We start from the raw sequence: 18,207 nt of genomic DNA on the forward strand, positions 1-18,207 counted from the left end.
AGGATGACAGATGCTTTCAAAAGTTTACAATATATGAGCTCGATCAGACATGTCACTTTTTTTTTTTCTTTCGGTATGGAAAAAAATAATTTTATATTAAATATCAGATATTGAGGATAACAGATGCCTTCAAAAATTCACAATATATGAGCTTTATCAGAAATGCCAACCACATGCCCGCGAGTTAGCAATGGAAAAATGGCATGTAAAGTGAAATATACAGTCCATAGTCCAAATACATAATCAGATGAAAACAAGCATGATCAAGTACATGCCCGAAACAGCAAAAACAAAAGATACCCTCAGAACATAATCCCTCCATCAAAACTGCCTGTACAGTGCGAATAAGCAGCATTTCTTCGCCAGCAGAAGTTAAGAAGCAGATAAAAAAGTTAAAAGTCAAGCACAGTATCAAATTTTTTTACAAAAATAAAAGGAGGGTGGTGGAAACTTAGGGGAAGTCCTCAACATCAATGTCCTGCTGGCCTAGGGAAATAGTTAAGTGCATTTTTCTAGTGGTGCCAATTAAGCCCCTCTTCGATAATTCATCTGCAACCATGTTCTGTTCCTTGTCTACATGCCTGATAGTGGAATTGTTGAGTTCCATCCATAACAATTCTATCCTCGTCAGCCATCCAAGTACTAAAGGATTTGTGATTTTTGTTGATCCCATAATATGATCGATTATAACTTTTGAATCTCCATGGATGTGAATGAGAGGAATATCCAGTAAAGTTGTGAACCATAGAAGGCCCCATAAGGCCATTACCTCAGCTTTAGTGTTAGTGCCCCTACCTCCTTGCCAGAAAGCTCTGAAAATCAGTTCCTTCGAGATGGCAAGCCAAAAACCACAACCACATATGTGTTGTTGTGCAGCCCCATAAAAAAAGCCCATAGGGTATATCAGCTGAACTTCAGTCCTCTTGTGTCTAGGGGCCTTGTAGCAAATGTCATTTGTGGAATATAGAGTGTAGCAGATGATAATATTTTCAATAACCTTGTAGAAATTCTCAGTGCAATTCTGGAAGATGTGGTTGTTTCTCCACTTCCAAATTTCCCAAAAAAGTATAGGTGGGATGTTCCTCCAGTCAGCCTTTTGAGATCTCCACCATTGTAGACAGTCCTCAATGCAAACATGTTGGATATATGGAAAGCCAAAATGAGAAGAGAGTCCTTTCCAGACCTGAGTAGTGAGAGGACAAGTGAGAAAGATATGGTTGTTGTTTTCAGATTCCTCTTTACAAATAGGACATATGCCAGGTCCATGCCATTGCCTCTTTTGCAAATTTTCCCATGTTAGATTTTTGTTATGGAAAACCAGCTAGGTAAAGAGTATAATTTTGATGGGGATTTTGGATTTCCAAAAAAAAAAAATGTGTTTCTCAGTCAAATTTGTATCCATAGAATAGAGAGAGAGGTATATATCTGCCACACTAATGTTTTCTTTCTTCATCTTCCTTGACCAGATTAACTTGTCATGTCTTCCAACTCGACAAATCCCCAGTTGTTTCATCCCAACAATTATGCGCTCCCATACCAGGTCCCAATGACCAAATAAACCCAGTTCCTGAGCGCACTTCCAGATAGGATAAGGACCCCTCCAAGTAGAAATGGCTTGACTCCAGAAGAAAATGCCTCTTCTATTAAGGGCATCTATAAGCTGTTCCGAGATATTGTCAACATCACCATAACCCAAGACACGATCAGAGCCAATGAGAATGTTGTGGCCCGAGCCAATATTCCAAACCAGATGTTGTAGAAAGATCTTGGTGACCTTTTGGAAACTGAGCCAGATGGCAGATCCTTTTGTGGCGCCAATGGAACCTTTTCAGAACCAGTATATAAAATCATAATTCTTTAAGTATTTTTGTCTGATGACTAGACTCCAGGTTCTAGTACCAAAGATACCTCTCCAAAGAGACTTGATAAGTAATGCCTGTCCAAAACGACGAAGATCTAGAATTCCTCACCCCCCCATGACCTTCGGCAGAGTAATCTTAGATATTTTAGTAAGGTGAAATTTCTTTTTCACATGACTTGCCCCCCAGATAAAATTAGCCATAACCCGATTGAGAGAGAGGATGATAGCAAAAGGAATGTGGAAAATATGGGCCCAGTATACCCCTAGTTGGTTTAACACAGCTTGGGAAAGGATAACACACCTGCCCAGGGATAGATTCCTATATTCCCATCTAGAGATTTTCCTAAAAAATCTATCAACTAGCCAGAGCCAATCGACATTCCTATAATTACATGGTTTAATATGATATCCCAAATATTTCATACCCAGACCCATCAACTTGGCTTCAATACCAAATAGGTTTTTTATGTATACAATGGTATCCAAATCACAGTCTTCATGATATAAAATAGATTTTTGTGCATTCATATAAAGACCAGAAGCATTGGAAAATTTTCTGAATATGTGAAAAAGGCATAACCAAGAAAGACGATGTAACATACCCATAATGAGCACATCGTCGACAAAGAAGCCATGTGATATGTTGATGTTATAGCCTATCTTGAGTGCCTGAAATTGTTCTCATTCCACAGCATGAGAGATGTGCAAGCTTAGGCCATCCATAGCAAGAATAAATAACAATGACGACAGCGAGCAACCCTGTCTCAGTCCTCGCCCAGCCCAGAAGAATTGTGAAGGGTATCCGTTAATGATCACAGAATAATCCACATTGATGACACACGCCATAATCCAATCCACACATTTTGGTTGTAAGCCGATTTTGAAAAGGACCAGCCTGAGGTAGCCCCAATCCAGGCTGTCGAATTCTTTTTTTAGATCAACTTGTAGGATGGCAGCATTTAAATTTTTTGCATGGATTGAATGCATACATTCTTGTGCATTAGCAACGACATCATGGATTTGTCGGCCTTGTAGAAAACCATGTTTTTGTGGGGATATATGGCAAGAAAGAGTATTTTTCAGATGGCTCGCAATGGTTTTTGATATGATCTTGTAGATAAGGTTGCATAGTGAAATAGGCCTGTAGTCCTCCAAGAAGATAGGAGGGTTGCGCTTCGGGATGAGGGCAATAAAAGTAGACTTAATGCGGTGGTGTACATTCCTAGTGAGTCTAGACTCCTCTACCATTTGTATAAGTTCATGTTTGAAGAGATCAAAAAAGTGCGTGAACAACTCCACAGTCCACCCATCCGGTCCCGGGCTTTTGTCGCCATTAAAAGATTTAAGGACGATGAGTAGTTCTTCCTCTGAGATGTTGCTGTACAGGGCGTCATTTGAGTCATGGTCAAACATAGTCGGGTAGTGCTCAATCCCCCAAATGAGATCTTCAACAACTATGTTTTCATTGCGCTCATAAGCCAATTTGAAATGTGTGGTAGCGGCTTTGGAGATATCCTCCTGTGACTGGATATAGGAACCCTCTGCATCATTTATCCCCCAAATAGAGTTTATACTGCACCTATGGTTTTCAAAGCGATGGAAAAATTTTGTTTCTGTCCCCCTCCTTGATCCAGATAGCCCGACTCTTCAGTCGCCAAGTTGCTTCTTCAAATTCTAAGATTCAGTTCCTTTTTACCTCAAGCTCCCGAATGTATGATCGGGTGGCTATAGGAAGTTTATTCGAGGCCATCAATGGGAGGAGGGTGTCCAATTCACTTTGAATATCCATGATCTCCCTTTTCATAGACTGGTTTTTTTTTTTTGCCAGATCTTCACAATCCCACGGAGAGTCTCCAGTTTGTCGAGAATATGTTCCATGGGGGAGGAACTAATATTCCCCCCGCTGTTCCAAGAGTCTCTCACAAGTGTGTTGAACTCCTCGTCTTCAATCCATGTTCTGTTGAATTTAAAAGGCATACCTGGGTGCACCATTGACTTTTTCCAATCCAGAGTGATAGGTCTATGGTCGGACAAGAAATTACTGATAATATTTGTCTGCACATCTCCGAGTCGATCAATCAACTGTTCATGCAATATAAAACGGTCCAATCTTTTGGCGACATATGCCACCCCTTCTCGCCCATTGTCCCAAGTAGGAGCCATTTCCTCCGGGAAAATGTCGACAAAGTTGTATGCAAGGAGGGCATCACGAAACATCCCCACCAGAGGGTCAAGTATTTTGGATTGTCCCCAAACTTCTTCCAGGGCAATAGTATAGTTTAGGTCACCGACAATGATAAGGGAGGCCAACTCCATAATTCCAGAGGAAAAGAGACGGTCCCAAAAGATGGCCTGGTCCCTGTAAGGAGCATAGGTGTTTAGAACATGTATGTGTCCTCCCATACCGTGAATGTGTCCATTAAGTAGAATGCCCGCAAAACACCTGTAAGCTTTGAAGCTGACCCAATTAGGGTCCCAGATCGCCACTAAACCACCAGAGAGCCCCACAGCTTTAGTAACAGATATATGCCATGCTGGGAGCATCTTTTTGAAATATTGTATCACCTGTGGAACTAAGTGCATGGATTCTTGTAGTAAAATGATAAAAGGATGTAGAGAGGTAAATAGACTCCTGAGGGCCTGATATTTCGGGGCAGCCCCCAAACCCCGGATGTTCAGGGATAGAATGAACATCATGGGGACGCCATCTCGGGCTACCGTGCTCTAAGGGCTCGTGAGGGAGGGATGTCAGCAATAGGCACATCGACCAAAAATCTATCCATAGGGGAGGTATGGGGGTTAGGCCTAGGTCATCCCCTGAAATGCCTACTTCCGCGGTTTTGTTTTCGCCTGACAGTGATGTTACTGGCAGAAGTAGCGCTGATTGTGGGGGTAGGAGAGCCAGCAGGTTTGTGGATGGTAAGGGTCCGCAAGTCCAGTGATTTTCTATTGAGCAGAAAATCCAGGTCACTGCCAATAGAGTTTGTAGGAGAGTTTAGTGGCGAGTTGGGCAGAGTGACACTTGTCCTAGGCCCCTTACCCCGGTTTGCAAAAAGGGAGGGTGATGAAGATGGAACATACGAAATATGGGTGGTGGAAGGAATTTCAAAAAACTTTGACGACCTTGTACCCGATTGCACATCATTTTTCAGGAGTGTCATTGATATGTATAATTTGTTGAGAATGCAACAAGATGATGGAGCTTAGTGGAAAGGAGTCGCCTTCACTAAGTGGGCCTGTAGGCAAATTATGGCGCAAAGTCTATTTTTAGACATATGGATCATGTCTATGAGCTGCAGAATGTTGTTTATGGATGATTGGTCATGTTGGGAAAAATATATGGACTTCTATTTTTGGATCACAGCAGGAGTGATCAGAGTCTATTTTTAGACTGCTAGTCAAAAATAGAAAAGTCAAATATTATTGTCTCATAATAATATTTAGACTATAAACTTTATCTTATTCTCTTGGAGCACTTCAGTTTGAGCTACAGATGTGGCACATGCAGCTGTCAGAAGGAAATACGCTTTCTTTGTGGGTTAGTTGAGTTGTTGCATGCAGGACTTTAGTTAGAACTCAAGCAGTTGAGTTTGGTGGAGTTGATGGAGTTGTGTTCAGTTTGACTTGGTTAAACTAGTTGTAATTAGTCTAACTGCAAATAGACTAATGATGAGTTGTTAAACTAATTATTAACTCATAAAGCAACTAAAGAATACATCAGTTAACTCAGTTGCATGTCAGTGCATGTACAGTTCAACAGGGACAGGTGTTAGAGGTTGAGATTGCTATCAGTTGTGACTATAGTTGTGCATGAGGATTTGCACAAGCAATGTATTGAGTATGCCAATGAGTATTGCGTTGATTTGCCCAGTAGAATAGCCTGTGCTCACGTGATTTCCAGTGTGAGTGATTCTCAGCAGGTTTATGCAATAGAGGCAGGCAAAGCAGTGGAGAAGATTTGAACCTATGACTTGTTCAGGTCTGAGCTGGTTTGTGTGTAACAGGTGGAGATAGTGCTGGATACTTGAGAGGAGTATTGTACTATGTTATGTTACATGTTCTCAATCATTAGTATACAGATAGTGTGGGGTTTTCAGCTGTAAGCTTTCCCCAGGTTACATACTGTGTTAATGTGTGAATGCTATTGATGTTTCATTGTTTTTGATGCTGCTAAATTGTTGATCAACATAGAGGAGCTTATGTATTGTGCATGTATTCCGCAATAGTGCATGATCAAGATAATCTCTGTTGAATATGTGTTTATTATTCAAAATTTCTACATAATTGGGATGCTTTTATGCATGATATATATTTAAATTTTATGGTGATTTATGTCCATTGAAAAAATTGTATGACAACCATAGTTGTGGATAGTAGGAAACAACATGAAAATGACATTAGATTGAGAAAAATGTATGAGATATGTAGTTGTGCATAGTAACAAGATAGTATGGAAATTACATTTTGTATACCTTTACAACAACTTGAAGATATATATGTTTGTATACCTTTACAGCATCTCGAGGATCGCCACTCTTGCCACATCCACGATAATGACGATCTACTTTAAAAACAAGGGGTTGCCGCTCCAATAAAAAACAGTACAACAATTGCTACTAAAAATAAGAGATTTTTTTCTATATTGTGAAAGTCCAATAAACATTAGTTTCATCCACAACAATTGTTGCTAAAAACAATAATTTTTTTTTCTATACTGTAAAAACTCAATGAATGAAACTTGGTATTCTAATTCTATCACATTATCATATAACAAATTGTAACCATCACATAACTAATTGTAATTAATTGGTTTTTAATATGATGAAGAAAACTATTTTTATCATTTAACACCTAAATAAAAAAAACACAAAAGTACAAATGACATAGAAGGGGAATTCTTCTCACAGAAAACACCTTACCGCATAATTAATATAAACAAAAACTTTATTTCTTCATAGCGATTGTTTTGACTATGTTGCCAACCATGGCATGAATGCCTACATGGGTTTGATTACCTATATGGATCCATTTTATTGGTTGGTTGGGAAGTGGGGTCTATTTTCATTTATTTGTTTGAGTTCTAGAACATCTTTGTCATATTTAGACTTGGCTTCTTCATAGCATCGGGTTGGGTAGGATATTGTGACCTCATTTAATTGTCCTAGTTTCGAGTGTTTATGTTATATTTGGATGTGATTTCTTACAAAAATAACTTCCATCATGATAGTAACATTATTCACCTTTCAATCAATCCTCATTATGGATAGAAATTTCCTTATAAAAAATAAACTATTATTTTTTCTTTTTTCTTTTTGAGTTAGTACATGGCATTATTTTTAAGCGAATAATGGACAAATACTAGCAATTGTCCCAAAAGGTACAAAGAGAGGCCGGTAGGATTATTAAATTGGAATTTTTGAATTTTTTTAGAAAAGTTAATTGGTTTGTGGAAAAGTTTGTTTTCTTGCACTGAATCATTGTGCAATTACTTTTCTTTAGATGTTTTGTTTATATCTATATTACAAGGAACACATCGAATGTCTTATTTCATTTTAGAGTAAGTTAATTACCCAAAATAAAGAGGTTAAGTTAATTACCCAAAATCAAGAAACCTTTATAGATGGCCAAGCATATACGAAGAATACATCTCATTCATATGCAATACCAAATCCATCTTTTCTTTTCTTTGAGTAAAATTTCAAAAGCATGAACACATGCCATTTCATATGCATAATAAACCATTTACGAAAAATACATCTCATTCATATGCAATACCAAATCCATCTTTTCTTTTCTCTGAGTAAAATTTCAAAAGCATGAACACATGCCATTTCATATGCACAATAAACCCAACTTTTGAAATTTCAATGCTTGGATGCATCCCATTCATATGCTACAGTAAACCCATATTTTCCTTAAATTTCAATCCATAAACACATCCATTCATAAGCCATAACAGAGCCACAAAAAACAAAACCCCCTGACCCGTTAATACATTATCTACTCAGAGAGAGGTAACACGAAAGGACAGCACTGTCTACGGATCCTCCATGTGTCCGAAGGAGATGAGGAGCCTCCCGTGACCCATTAATGCATTGTCTTCTTAGGGGTGCGAGGTAAGACTAAAGAAAATCACTAGCTACATATGTTTCATGTCTCCATAAGGCCTTGATAAATCTTCATCTATTTTGTAAATACAATAATTTGATTGCATTTTAACACTGTAAATACTAAAAATGAGCCCATAAAGAGCAAATAATCAAGAAGGAAAAGCTTCAATCACTGACTCGAAATCAGGAATGGTGATTATTTTATAACGACCGAATCCACCTTCTAATAAAATCTTCTTCCATTCTTTCTCTGTTCTTTCCTTCCCATCAGAGCAATGCGCCACCATTACCAGATCAAATACTAGAACTAAATTAGGATCCAGGCTTCTCTTTTTGGCCACCATTATTATTATCATCGCCTCTGTGATTAGAGTCCAGCGCCACTACGTCAACAATAATGAGCTTCCTTGTCTCTGGCATCGCCTTCCTACAGCTCTTCAGTGTCTTGATACAGTGCTTGTCACCCTAGTCATGCATGATCCACCAATGACATCGCACAAACAATTCTAATTGAATTACATGACAGCTCAGCAAGTTCAAGACTTACCTTCATGAATAATAAGCATATTCCATTCCAGACATACACTGATGATACCATTTTAAAGTCGAAGATAAAAAATCTGTAAACGAGCACATCTAGAAAATGTATTAGATATTAAAACAAGCATAAATCTCACCATGATATGAAGAATCGATCAGAAATGGAAATCTCACAAGGTTTGAAGATGTCTGAAAAGGCTTAAACAGTCAGGAAATGGAAACATCACAAGGTTAAAGGGTATGAAGAGCTCTTAAAAGCATTGTTTCTACGCATACGCTTCGGACAGCGACGATTCAAATTGGGAGATCAAAATTTGTGCAAATAATTACGATGTTAATATGTAACTGCAAAATTTGTAGTATACACAATCAAACTGTAGAACGTAAAAACTCCTCAATGCAAAGGTATTAAATATAAAATCTCTCACGAGCTTAATGGATCTTGAAATGTAGCTTATGCGTAGAGAAATTGAGGGTTTATGGAACTGGAAATAATATTTCTGTACACTCAAAGTGAGGCAAAATAGCTTTGAGGTTTAATGGATCTGGAAATGAATTTTCCATTTTTTTTTTGGCTTTTACACTGTATATAAATACGTTAGGAAAAAATTAAAGCTTCCACGTTCTTTCGGAGCCAAATATTTTGCTCTTTGTAGTTAAATTTATTGACAGCTACATATTTGCCTATTTAGAACCATGAACAACACTGCACCAAAACAAGCCAAGATTTGAGCGTTCATGTCCTCCTTACAGAAAACTGAGAAAATAGCATAAAGCTCATCTCTTCCCTATATGATGCCATAGTATAGATGCTCTGTGAAACTCACGTCATTATCATACATCTATTATGGGTTTCATATCTCTTTACCATATTTTAAGGTGTAGTCTGTACTGACGCTATTCCAGTACTGCTACAAGCTGACTTGGCGTGGCAGACATCATTTGAACGGGAAGTAGCGGAAGGAGAATGAAACGATGCTATGGGTGGCAAAACAACATAAATAGCCAATGGCCTTGATGAAGGAAGCATCATTAACTGTTCACTGGGATTTATCAGAACTTGCAGCGCTTCTCTGATTGAAGGACGCAGCTGTGGATCCGGATGCGAGCAGGAAAGTCCCAAAATCAATGCTCGTTTCATCTGCTCTTCCTCAAAATCTCCACCCATCCTACGATCCGCAACCTCCATAACTCTTCCCAGCCCATAAAGATCCCAGATCCAGTCCACCAAATTTCCCTCTGATAATGGCGGATTTCGCTCCACAACCGGCCTGCCACTGGCCACCTCCAACACAACGACCCCGAAACTGTAAACATCGGATTCTGCAGTGGCCCTTCCTGTGTAACCACACTCGGGCGCCCAGTAGCCAGGCGTCCCTGCCATCTTGGTGGTGACAGCAGGAGATGTCTCGTCATGTTCAATGAGTCGCGCGAGTCCGAAGTCACCCAGACGGGCATTGAAGTCCCCATCTAGCATAACGTTGCTGGGCTTAACGTCCCGGTGAACGATCCTCTGCTCCCATTCTTCGTGAAGATACAACAAAGCTGAAGCCAGCCACATAAGATTCGGTGCCTACGGGCCCATGTCAGGGGGGCCTGATTCGGATGTTTGTCCCCTGGCTGTGCGAAGAGGAGCTTGTCGAGGCTCCCGTTTGGCATATAGTCATAGACGAGCAGCAGCTCGTCGCTATCATGGCACCAGCCCTGGAGCTGCACCAGGTTCCTGTGGCGAAGTCGACCTATGGTACTGATCTCCGACATGAATTCCCTTTCTCCCTGTCTCGACACTGCAGAGATTCTCTTCACCGCGACAAGTGCCGCGGCTCCGTCTCGACCTTCAAGAGTTCCCTTGTAAACGCTCCCAAAGCCACCGGTTCCGAGCAGTTCCGTCTCGCTAAAGTTCTTTGTCGCCCCACACAATCGTTCGTAGGAGAACCCATGAGGGCCATATGGTGAGCCTGCAGAGTGACCCTGCATAATCGCTAGATTTCCGCTTAGCCCCTGGTCTGAGATCGGTCCGGTACCTCTTCTCCTCTTCGTAGTTCTAGCGACGAACCATGCTGACAATCCTGACAGCACGAGCCCGACGGTTATAGAAACGACAAGGAGGCTGACCTTGAGTCCCCTGCTTATCGAATGTTGCTTCGAAGTATGTTCTAGGTGCATATTCAAAGACGATTCGGGCAGGCTAACGGAACTGAAATTCCAGTCCAAAATACGCTGAATCTCGAAAGAATTCCCTGTTGCAGCCGAGAATCCATGCAATGCAGAGTATTGAAGAAAATGATGAGATGAAAGTGAGAAAGCTTTTTGTGAGATGCTTAATACTAATTAGTGCTTGCCAAAAGTCAGGGAAGAAGAACAGTGCTTGTAAAAAGCCGGGAAGGAGAACAGCAACAACAACTGGCAGAGAAAAAGTAGTAAAAATATCTTCAAGAGTGACATAAAAGAATGGGAAAAAGCAGTAAGGCAACTCAACTGATATTTGGAAAAAGCAGTCACACTTCAAATCAATGATTGAAAGATCCAACAGAGCAGAATAAAAGTGTTCACGATTGTTGATGGATAGGAAGGCCTATCAGCCTAATTATTAGAAAATAAAATAAAATAAACAATGATATTTATTTGGTTTTGGTTTATTTTTTTAGGTAATGTGAGTCTTGAAATGACTTGTAGGCTTAATTTGTGGTTTAAGTAGCGGCGACCCAAGGCATCTAAATTGTCAAAATTACTTGGGGATTGCACTCGGCCTGGACCACACCAGCGCTTAGCATAGTTGGATTTTTTCCCATAGAATTTCGAAAAAGTAACCATTTCACCACATAATACCTTAACATAACACCATGCCATCATTTACCCTAAGTCTCATAAACTAATATTATCCAAAATTTATAACAATATTGTTAAAAAAAATCATAATCAGTATCAATAACAAAAAAACTTGACAATGTCTTACTTAAAAGAATATGAATAAAAACAATGTAAATAACAAAAAGCTTGAAAGTGTCTCACTTAAGAGAATATGAATAAAAAAATTGATAAAGTTTTATATTCATAGCAACATAATTATGCATTAAAACAATTAATAAAATTTTAGAATAAAATTTTAGTTTGGACTTGAAATATTAATATGATGTTGTAGAAAGTAGTGCAAAAATTTAATAGGCTAATCTTGAATGTGAAATGGCAATTACAGTAAACTAATATGATTTATTTTTAAGATAGGAAATACGTTTTTAATGTTGTTTTTGTACTTAAAAAAAATGTTTTTTTTGGTTTTTTTTGTGTTACATAAATTGAAAAAGATATGATATCTTCTTTTAGTTATGAAAAAAATAGTTGATCAGTTAAACAACGAACTTAAATGTCTAATTAATATGTTTAGAATACAAAGGTGTATGGATTTGGATGAGATATAATATGTTATCTTTTAAATAAATAATCTAATGATTAATAGTTAATTAATGATTTAATAAATTTAAAAGGATAAATGGAAGAAGTAAGGAGGGTGGAAGAAATGGTTGCTAATAAATCACTTGATTGTCTTTATTGCTAAGGGTTGTAGAAAGAACATAACCCTTTACACATTCAAAGAATACAGAACTTAAGTACAATCATCCTCAACTAAATGGGATAGGTATACTCATGATCCAACAAAAAAACCTCCAACTGTGATATTACAACATGCTAGTGCTCAAATCATTCTCTCAAGAAAATAATAAGTAATGAAATGTGCAACAACATTAATCAACTAAGATCTAGTACTTCATCATTCACCAAGAAACTAGATCTTTCTCCCTCACAACTTGTATAATATCTAGAAGAAAGAAAAACATGAATATAACAAAATAGATAAGAATAGAGGAAAAGTAAGAATAGAATGTTCCAAGTATAGTGTTCCTCTTGTGATAAAATAGTAGTTACATGAATAACCTCCTTCAAAAGGACAACTTCCTCCAAAGATAGTAATCACATTTTTATGACCACCATCCCTACCCATTCTAGGGCATACTTTTCTCATTAAGAATAACAAATTCAATTCCTAAAAAGTAGCTCTAAGTGCAAAATAGGATCTCTATGTTGAATCCTCCAAGGATAGACTTCACCATGCTAAAAATTTACTCCAAGGCTAGGGTGCATGGGTCTAAGAAGGGAAACTCTCAAATTTCAACCATGCTAAAGCCTAGAAATATACTCCAAGGCTAGGGCACATGGGTCTAAGAAGGGAAACTCCAAATTTCAAGCCTAAAATAAGGAACAAGTAAAAGTCAACAATAACATGGCAACTAGCTTAATTTTAGGAAAATAAAAACTCTTAAAATAGTAAGAAAGTCTCTAAAGTAGGGTACACTCTCATTACACAAAAATAACCGTTGTGGGATCATGCAAGTGATTCCTTATAAGTCAATTGATTAAACCTTGATAGCTTTTTCCTATTAAATATATGCATCTCAAAATTAGTAAGTGGCTATCTAAGAGGGTGAATAAAGTTTTATGCTTAGTATAATGATAAATTAGGTCTCATGAATTGGACTAGGAACTCATTAAGGAGGGCCCATGATTTGAGGTCATATGAGAATCTCTTAAGGCTCATTATTATCTAAAAATAGAAAATATCTCCATGTTGGCCCACAAGCCCAATACAAACCATGCTAAAACACAATCAATGGTTTAAATTTGAAAGTGCTTGGAATGACTTGGAATTATACAATGGTGTTGTATGCCACACTAGGTATCCCAAAAGTATAGTCACCCCACTAAAAATAGCAACACCTCGAAATATGATGAAACTTGAACCACAAGCAAATCTCCCAATTGAGTCCTCAAATATGTAATCATCTTGTTCATTGGACAACTTTCACAAATAACTATAAATATATATACTAAAAATACCGATTTTCTAGTTTTTCTTGAAATTTGAACTCCATACAAATCTCCTCAAAGGGTGTTCAAACCTATAATCAAATATCAAAGAAAATAAGCATGCAAAACCAACCTAATCATATCCTTTGGGGTATTTGACCTCCCATACCTACTCTGAATACCACACAAAACTTGTAATTATGAGACACTATCTACCATTGAATCACCTATCCACCTAAACATGTGTTGTAACTTATGAATGTAACTATATGAATAACATTTTCAAGAAACTACCAAACCATCTATCCCAAAGTAACAATACATGTGACCATGTGCCAAGTTTGAGAGGTATTCCTCAAAATTTTGTCAATGTCATGTTGATGAACCAACTAATGAATCCATCCCAAAATATACCCATGAACAAAGAGAAATAGACACTTTGATTTGACTTTGAGGAAATCCAATCTAGGTGATAACACTAGGAAAAAGTGGGGAAGAATGCTCCCATGGGATGTTAAGAATCTTACAACTCTCGAAGAAAACTCAACTATAAGAGAGGACCATAAAAACCCCTATGAAATAGGCCTCTCATATGCAAACTTCAAAGTTATGTTGAATGGAAGCAAGACATGCTCAATATAACTACAACATGTAACTTTCAAGCCTCAACTAGTATGAATCTCCATGATGGGATAATCATTTTTCTATCAACCATGGGGGAAACCATCTAGTCAAAATCCATTAATGTAAATCCTTGCTAGACATGAGGCAACCCACCAATTAGAGCTAATGGGTTCCAAGTTATGAATACAATCTTAACAAAGTGAGTGAGTGCTTTGAAGTCAAATAATGGAAGGATTCACCTAAATAATACTTAGTAGGGATTTTCTAGATGCGTGCTAGATTGCAAGGCTTGTGGTCACCAAGGTACTCGACATATAGAGCAACCCTAGAGAAAAATATCTCATAAAATATAGGGAAAGACCAACTAGGAGAAAAGTGATGAAAAATCCTTCTAACCCACATGAAGCAAAACATGTAAAACAATAATGCAAATATATGATGGAACTCCAAAGCACTAACTCTCGAAGTTTACTCGACTCTTGTGACTTTGAATTTAACATAGAATTGAGAAGACATAGGGATCAAATATAAAATTTTTGGATCCTCAACCAACCTATTCTAACACTAAATAACTACATGAATGCATATCCAAATCGTAGTCAGTAATTTCTTATGACAACTTTATTTTTTACTCAAGTTAAAGGAAAAACATGACTTGATAACTTGAAAACCACCATTTTGAAATAAAACCCTATTAACTTAGAACCACCTCCCAAATAAACTTGACATAATTTGAATCAAACATTGGGGAATAAACCTAAAAGTTCATAGGGCCCATTCAAACTTTGACCTAAGGGAAAGGAAAAACAAAAAAACATTACTCAACCTAGCTAATAGCTCAAAATGGAAACAACTAAATTTACTAATCTATCAAAAACTTAAATTATCTTCTCTCCTCTTTTTCCTTCTTTCTTTCTTTTCTTTTATACATGTTGAGTGCATCATGGAATATAAAACCGAGGCAGTTTTCCATTCATTGGAAGTCCTCTCTCTCTTTTCCAAATCAAAGAAGTGAAAGGTATTCTTGCTATCTACCTCATCAATTTCATAAGGCTTGAACCATAAGGTTTGAAACTTCCATTGTTTTCTTGCACTTTCATTCTTACAGTTCCATTCCAAACCAAGTCAAAAACCCACCACTACCTCAGCTTGATCCATCCATCAAAAAATATTTTAATACTCACTTGATATTCAACAAAACTACCACAAGTCAATATTTGATTTTTATCCAATTCCACTAATTGATTAATGTGACCATGCATATCCTTCGATTTGATAGTACATTCTTGAAATAAATTACACATTGGAAAATAAAGATTAATAGGAAGAGAAACACCCATATCGTAAATCAATTGAAATGAGCTCCTACCAATTGCTCTCTTACATGTTATCCTATTAGCACATAAGGAAAACTTCCAGTCACTATCATAAAGAACACATAGAAGTAATGATATCTTCTATGAACCTAATAATCTCTTCCTTTACAATATTATGAGTAGGAATGGGTCTTTGTAAATTAGGGTTATCTTGGGTGGCTGGGAGGAAGGAATGGAATCCTCCCCTGCTAGGTTTAATTCCCATAAGTGACATTATGGATGTTGACATTATTGACAATATACATATATTCCTCATATGGAATATACAACATTATACATGTGAAAAGAAAAATTATGAGTAGGAATGACTTCAACCCATCTATCCATCAGGGGAATTTTGAGGTTTAAAATGGACCTCCTAAGGAAAATAATAAAATAAAAGTTAAGATAATAGAAAAAAAGATTATTTTTTAAAGGAAAAGAAAGAAAACTATTTTTTTATTGTATTTTCAGCTTATCTTCTTATAGGTTTACTCATGTTAAGTGTAAGCACCTATTGTATGTGGAGTTAAATTCCATATCCAAGGAGTACTCATTGTGCATACTTTTGAGTAGACCCGCACCAGAAAAAAATGAAAATACATGAAAAACATGTTTCTTTTTAATTTTTTTATTCAATGTAGGTCTGCTCAAAAGTATGTAGAGTGGGTAATCCTTGGATGCAAAATTTAATTCTGCATCTAACAAGTGTCTACACTTGAAATTTGAGTAAAATTATAAAATGATAAGCCAAAAACTATTGAAAAATGTAGTTTTCTTCTTTTCCCTTAAAAAATATTTACATTTGGGGATGACATCATCATATTGAATCTTACTGATACTTTTAAAGTTGATTTCTTCTTCCTCATAAATTTATAATTCAACCCATTAACAATCAACCATGTCTCATGAAAACTATTGGTCATGCAAATCCTATGTCATCTTTCTATAAAAGAACACCTACACAAATATGATCATAAGCAAAAGAAAACCACTACCAAAAACTAATACCAATACCAACATTGAAGAAATGATGTGTTTTTTGTTCTTGAAATCTTTCCCCTAACTTTGGTCCCCTTTAAATCTTATTACTTTTTAAGAGTCTTATACATAACTTTACTAATCTTAGCAAAATTTCTAGAAAAATGATGAAGAAAATTGATCTTACCAAAAAAACGACTGTACAATAGTCTTGTTCCTAGGAAGAGTGATTTTCTTGATAGCTTCAATATGCTTAATATTTATTTTGATCCCATCCATAAAAACAATATGGTCTAGAATCTTACGTTCCATCACACCAAAAATAGAGTTCTTGAAGTTCAAAGATATCTTGAATTCTTAACATTTTTCTTACACCCTTCTCAAGTGTGTAACATGATCACCATGATGTTTGGAAAATATTGTGCAATCGTTTTGATATATAACGAGAAATTTATTAATAATATAAGAAATTGCATTATCCATTGTTCTTTGAAAATTTGCATCAACATTAATGAAAGTAAAAGTAACATGCAACCATAGGGTTAAGTTCCTCATGGTGTTGTAAACGTGGTTTTGAATTTATCACCCATTACAACCAAAACTTGATTATAACCAAAAACACGATCTAGCATGGATAACATCTCACACCTTGTAACAATTTTCCCAAGGGGAAATCATAATTTTATTCAAAGAACAAAATCACATGCTACAAATGCTAAAAAGTATTCGATAATACCAACCTTTCAACTGATGCCCAAAAAACAAGAATAAAAAAATAAAATATAAAATTACATATTTGGGACTAAGTGTGAAATCACTTAGCTACCTTTTTCTTCCCTTCTTCTTCTTTACTCTTCGCCATCGTCCTTGATTGGGAGTGGCAGTTACAATTGCTAGTTGATTCTCTTCTAGCTTTAGTGAGACCTCTTTGTCTGAGTTTGAATTCTTAGATGTGTGGGATCTTTTGATGCCTCTTGTCTCCTTTTCAATTGTAGTTTTCTCAATCTGCTGAGTTCGATCCATATTTTCTGTTGCTTCAGTACCTTTTTGGTTTTGAACCATTGTTCCTTCCTACTCAATCCCTCCATCCATTAATATTCCTTTTGGATTATGAACTTACACATTTGTAGATGTCTCTATTGTTTCTTTGTCCTCCTCTTTTAAGGGGTGTTTGTCTGGAATTTTCCATCCCTTTGGATTTGGGGGTTGTTTCTTTTTTATTTTTGGATCTTTCTTTTCCTGTGGACACACATTTTGCAAGTGTCCTAATTGATGATAGATACGACAACTGAATGTCGTATTTTCGATCTCAAAGCCGGGTTCACTAAAAACTATTATGACTCAAGAGAATGTGATGTGATAAACCCTTTACTAAGATCTACCTCAACACATATTCTAGCAAAAGTAAAAATTCTTTTTGTAGGTCTATCCAAATCTATCCTTATAAACTTTCCTAGTGTATTTCTAATGCCTTCTAAAACTTGATGATGCCAAAAATGAAGAGGGATATTATGTAATTTGAACCAAACCAACATTTTGGAAACCACCATTGTATTGGCATAAGAACCTGGAAACCATTGAATCATAAAAAGTCTTGCGTTGCCCCAAAACCATGGTCCCTCTTTTAAGGAAAAGTCCCTATTCTTCAAAGTGCCAAAACATACAACTAAAAAACCCCTAGAGAATAAGTGAATATCATATCATAGTTTGAGGTAGAGTTAAAGCATACTTGCTAATGTAGATCCTCCAATTTGAGTCAGAATCTGTTAAATCTACGTATAACTTCTTGGAACTGAAAGGTGTCAAATAGATCATTGACATTTGAAAGGTTAATTGCCATAGCCGAAACCTGATCCCCTTGTTCCACAATGTA

At 36.8% G+C, this 18,207-nt stretch overlaps 1 protein-coding gene across 1 annotated transcript; it reads right to left on the minus strand.

Annotated features, from left to right (window-relative positions):
* Positions 1–9,385: 9,385 nt before the first annotated feature.
* On the minus strand, positions 9,386–11,325 carry LOC149185481 (putative L-type lectin-domain containing receptor kinase S.5). The gene is made up of 3 exons (XM_089412411.1): positions 11,244–11,325; positions 10,089–10,751; positions 9,386–10,035 (listed from the first exon to the last, which is right to left on the minus strand). The coding sequence occupies exons 1-3, from the start codon at positions 11,323–11,325 to the stop codon at positions 9,386–9,388; spliced, it is 1,395 nt and encodes a 464-aa protein (XP_089268537.1).
* Positions 11,326–18,207: the final 6,882 nt, after the last annotated feature.

Source organism: Pinus tabuliformis, chromosome 3_1 (genome assembly GCF_031772625.1).
Source record: "Pinus tabuliformis cultivar Carrire ecotype Pingquan chromosome 3_1, CPIR1, whole genome shotgun sequence".
Classification (NCBI taxonomy): Eukaryota; Viridiplantae; Streptophyta; class Pinopsida; order Pinales; family Pinaceae; genus Pinus; species Pinus tabuliformis.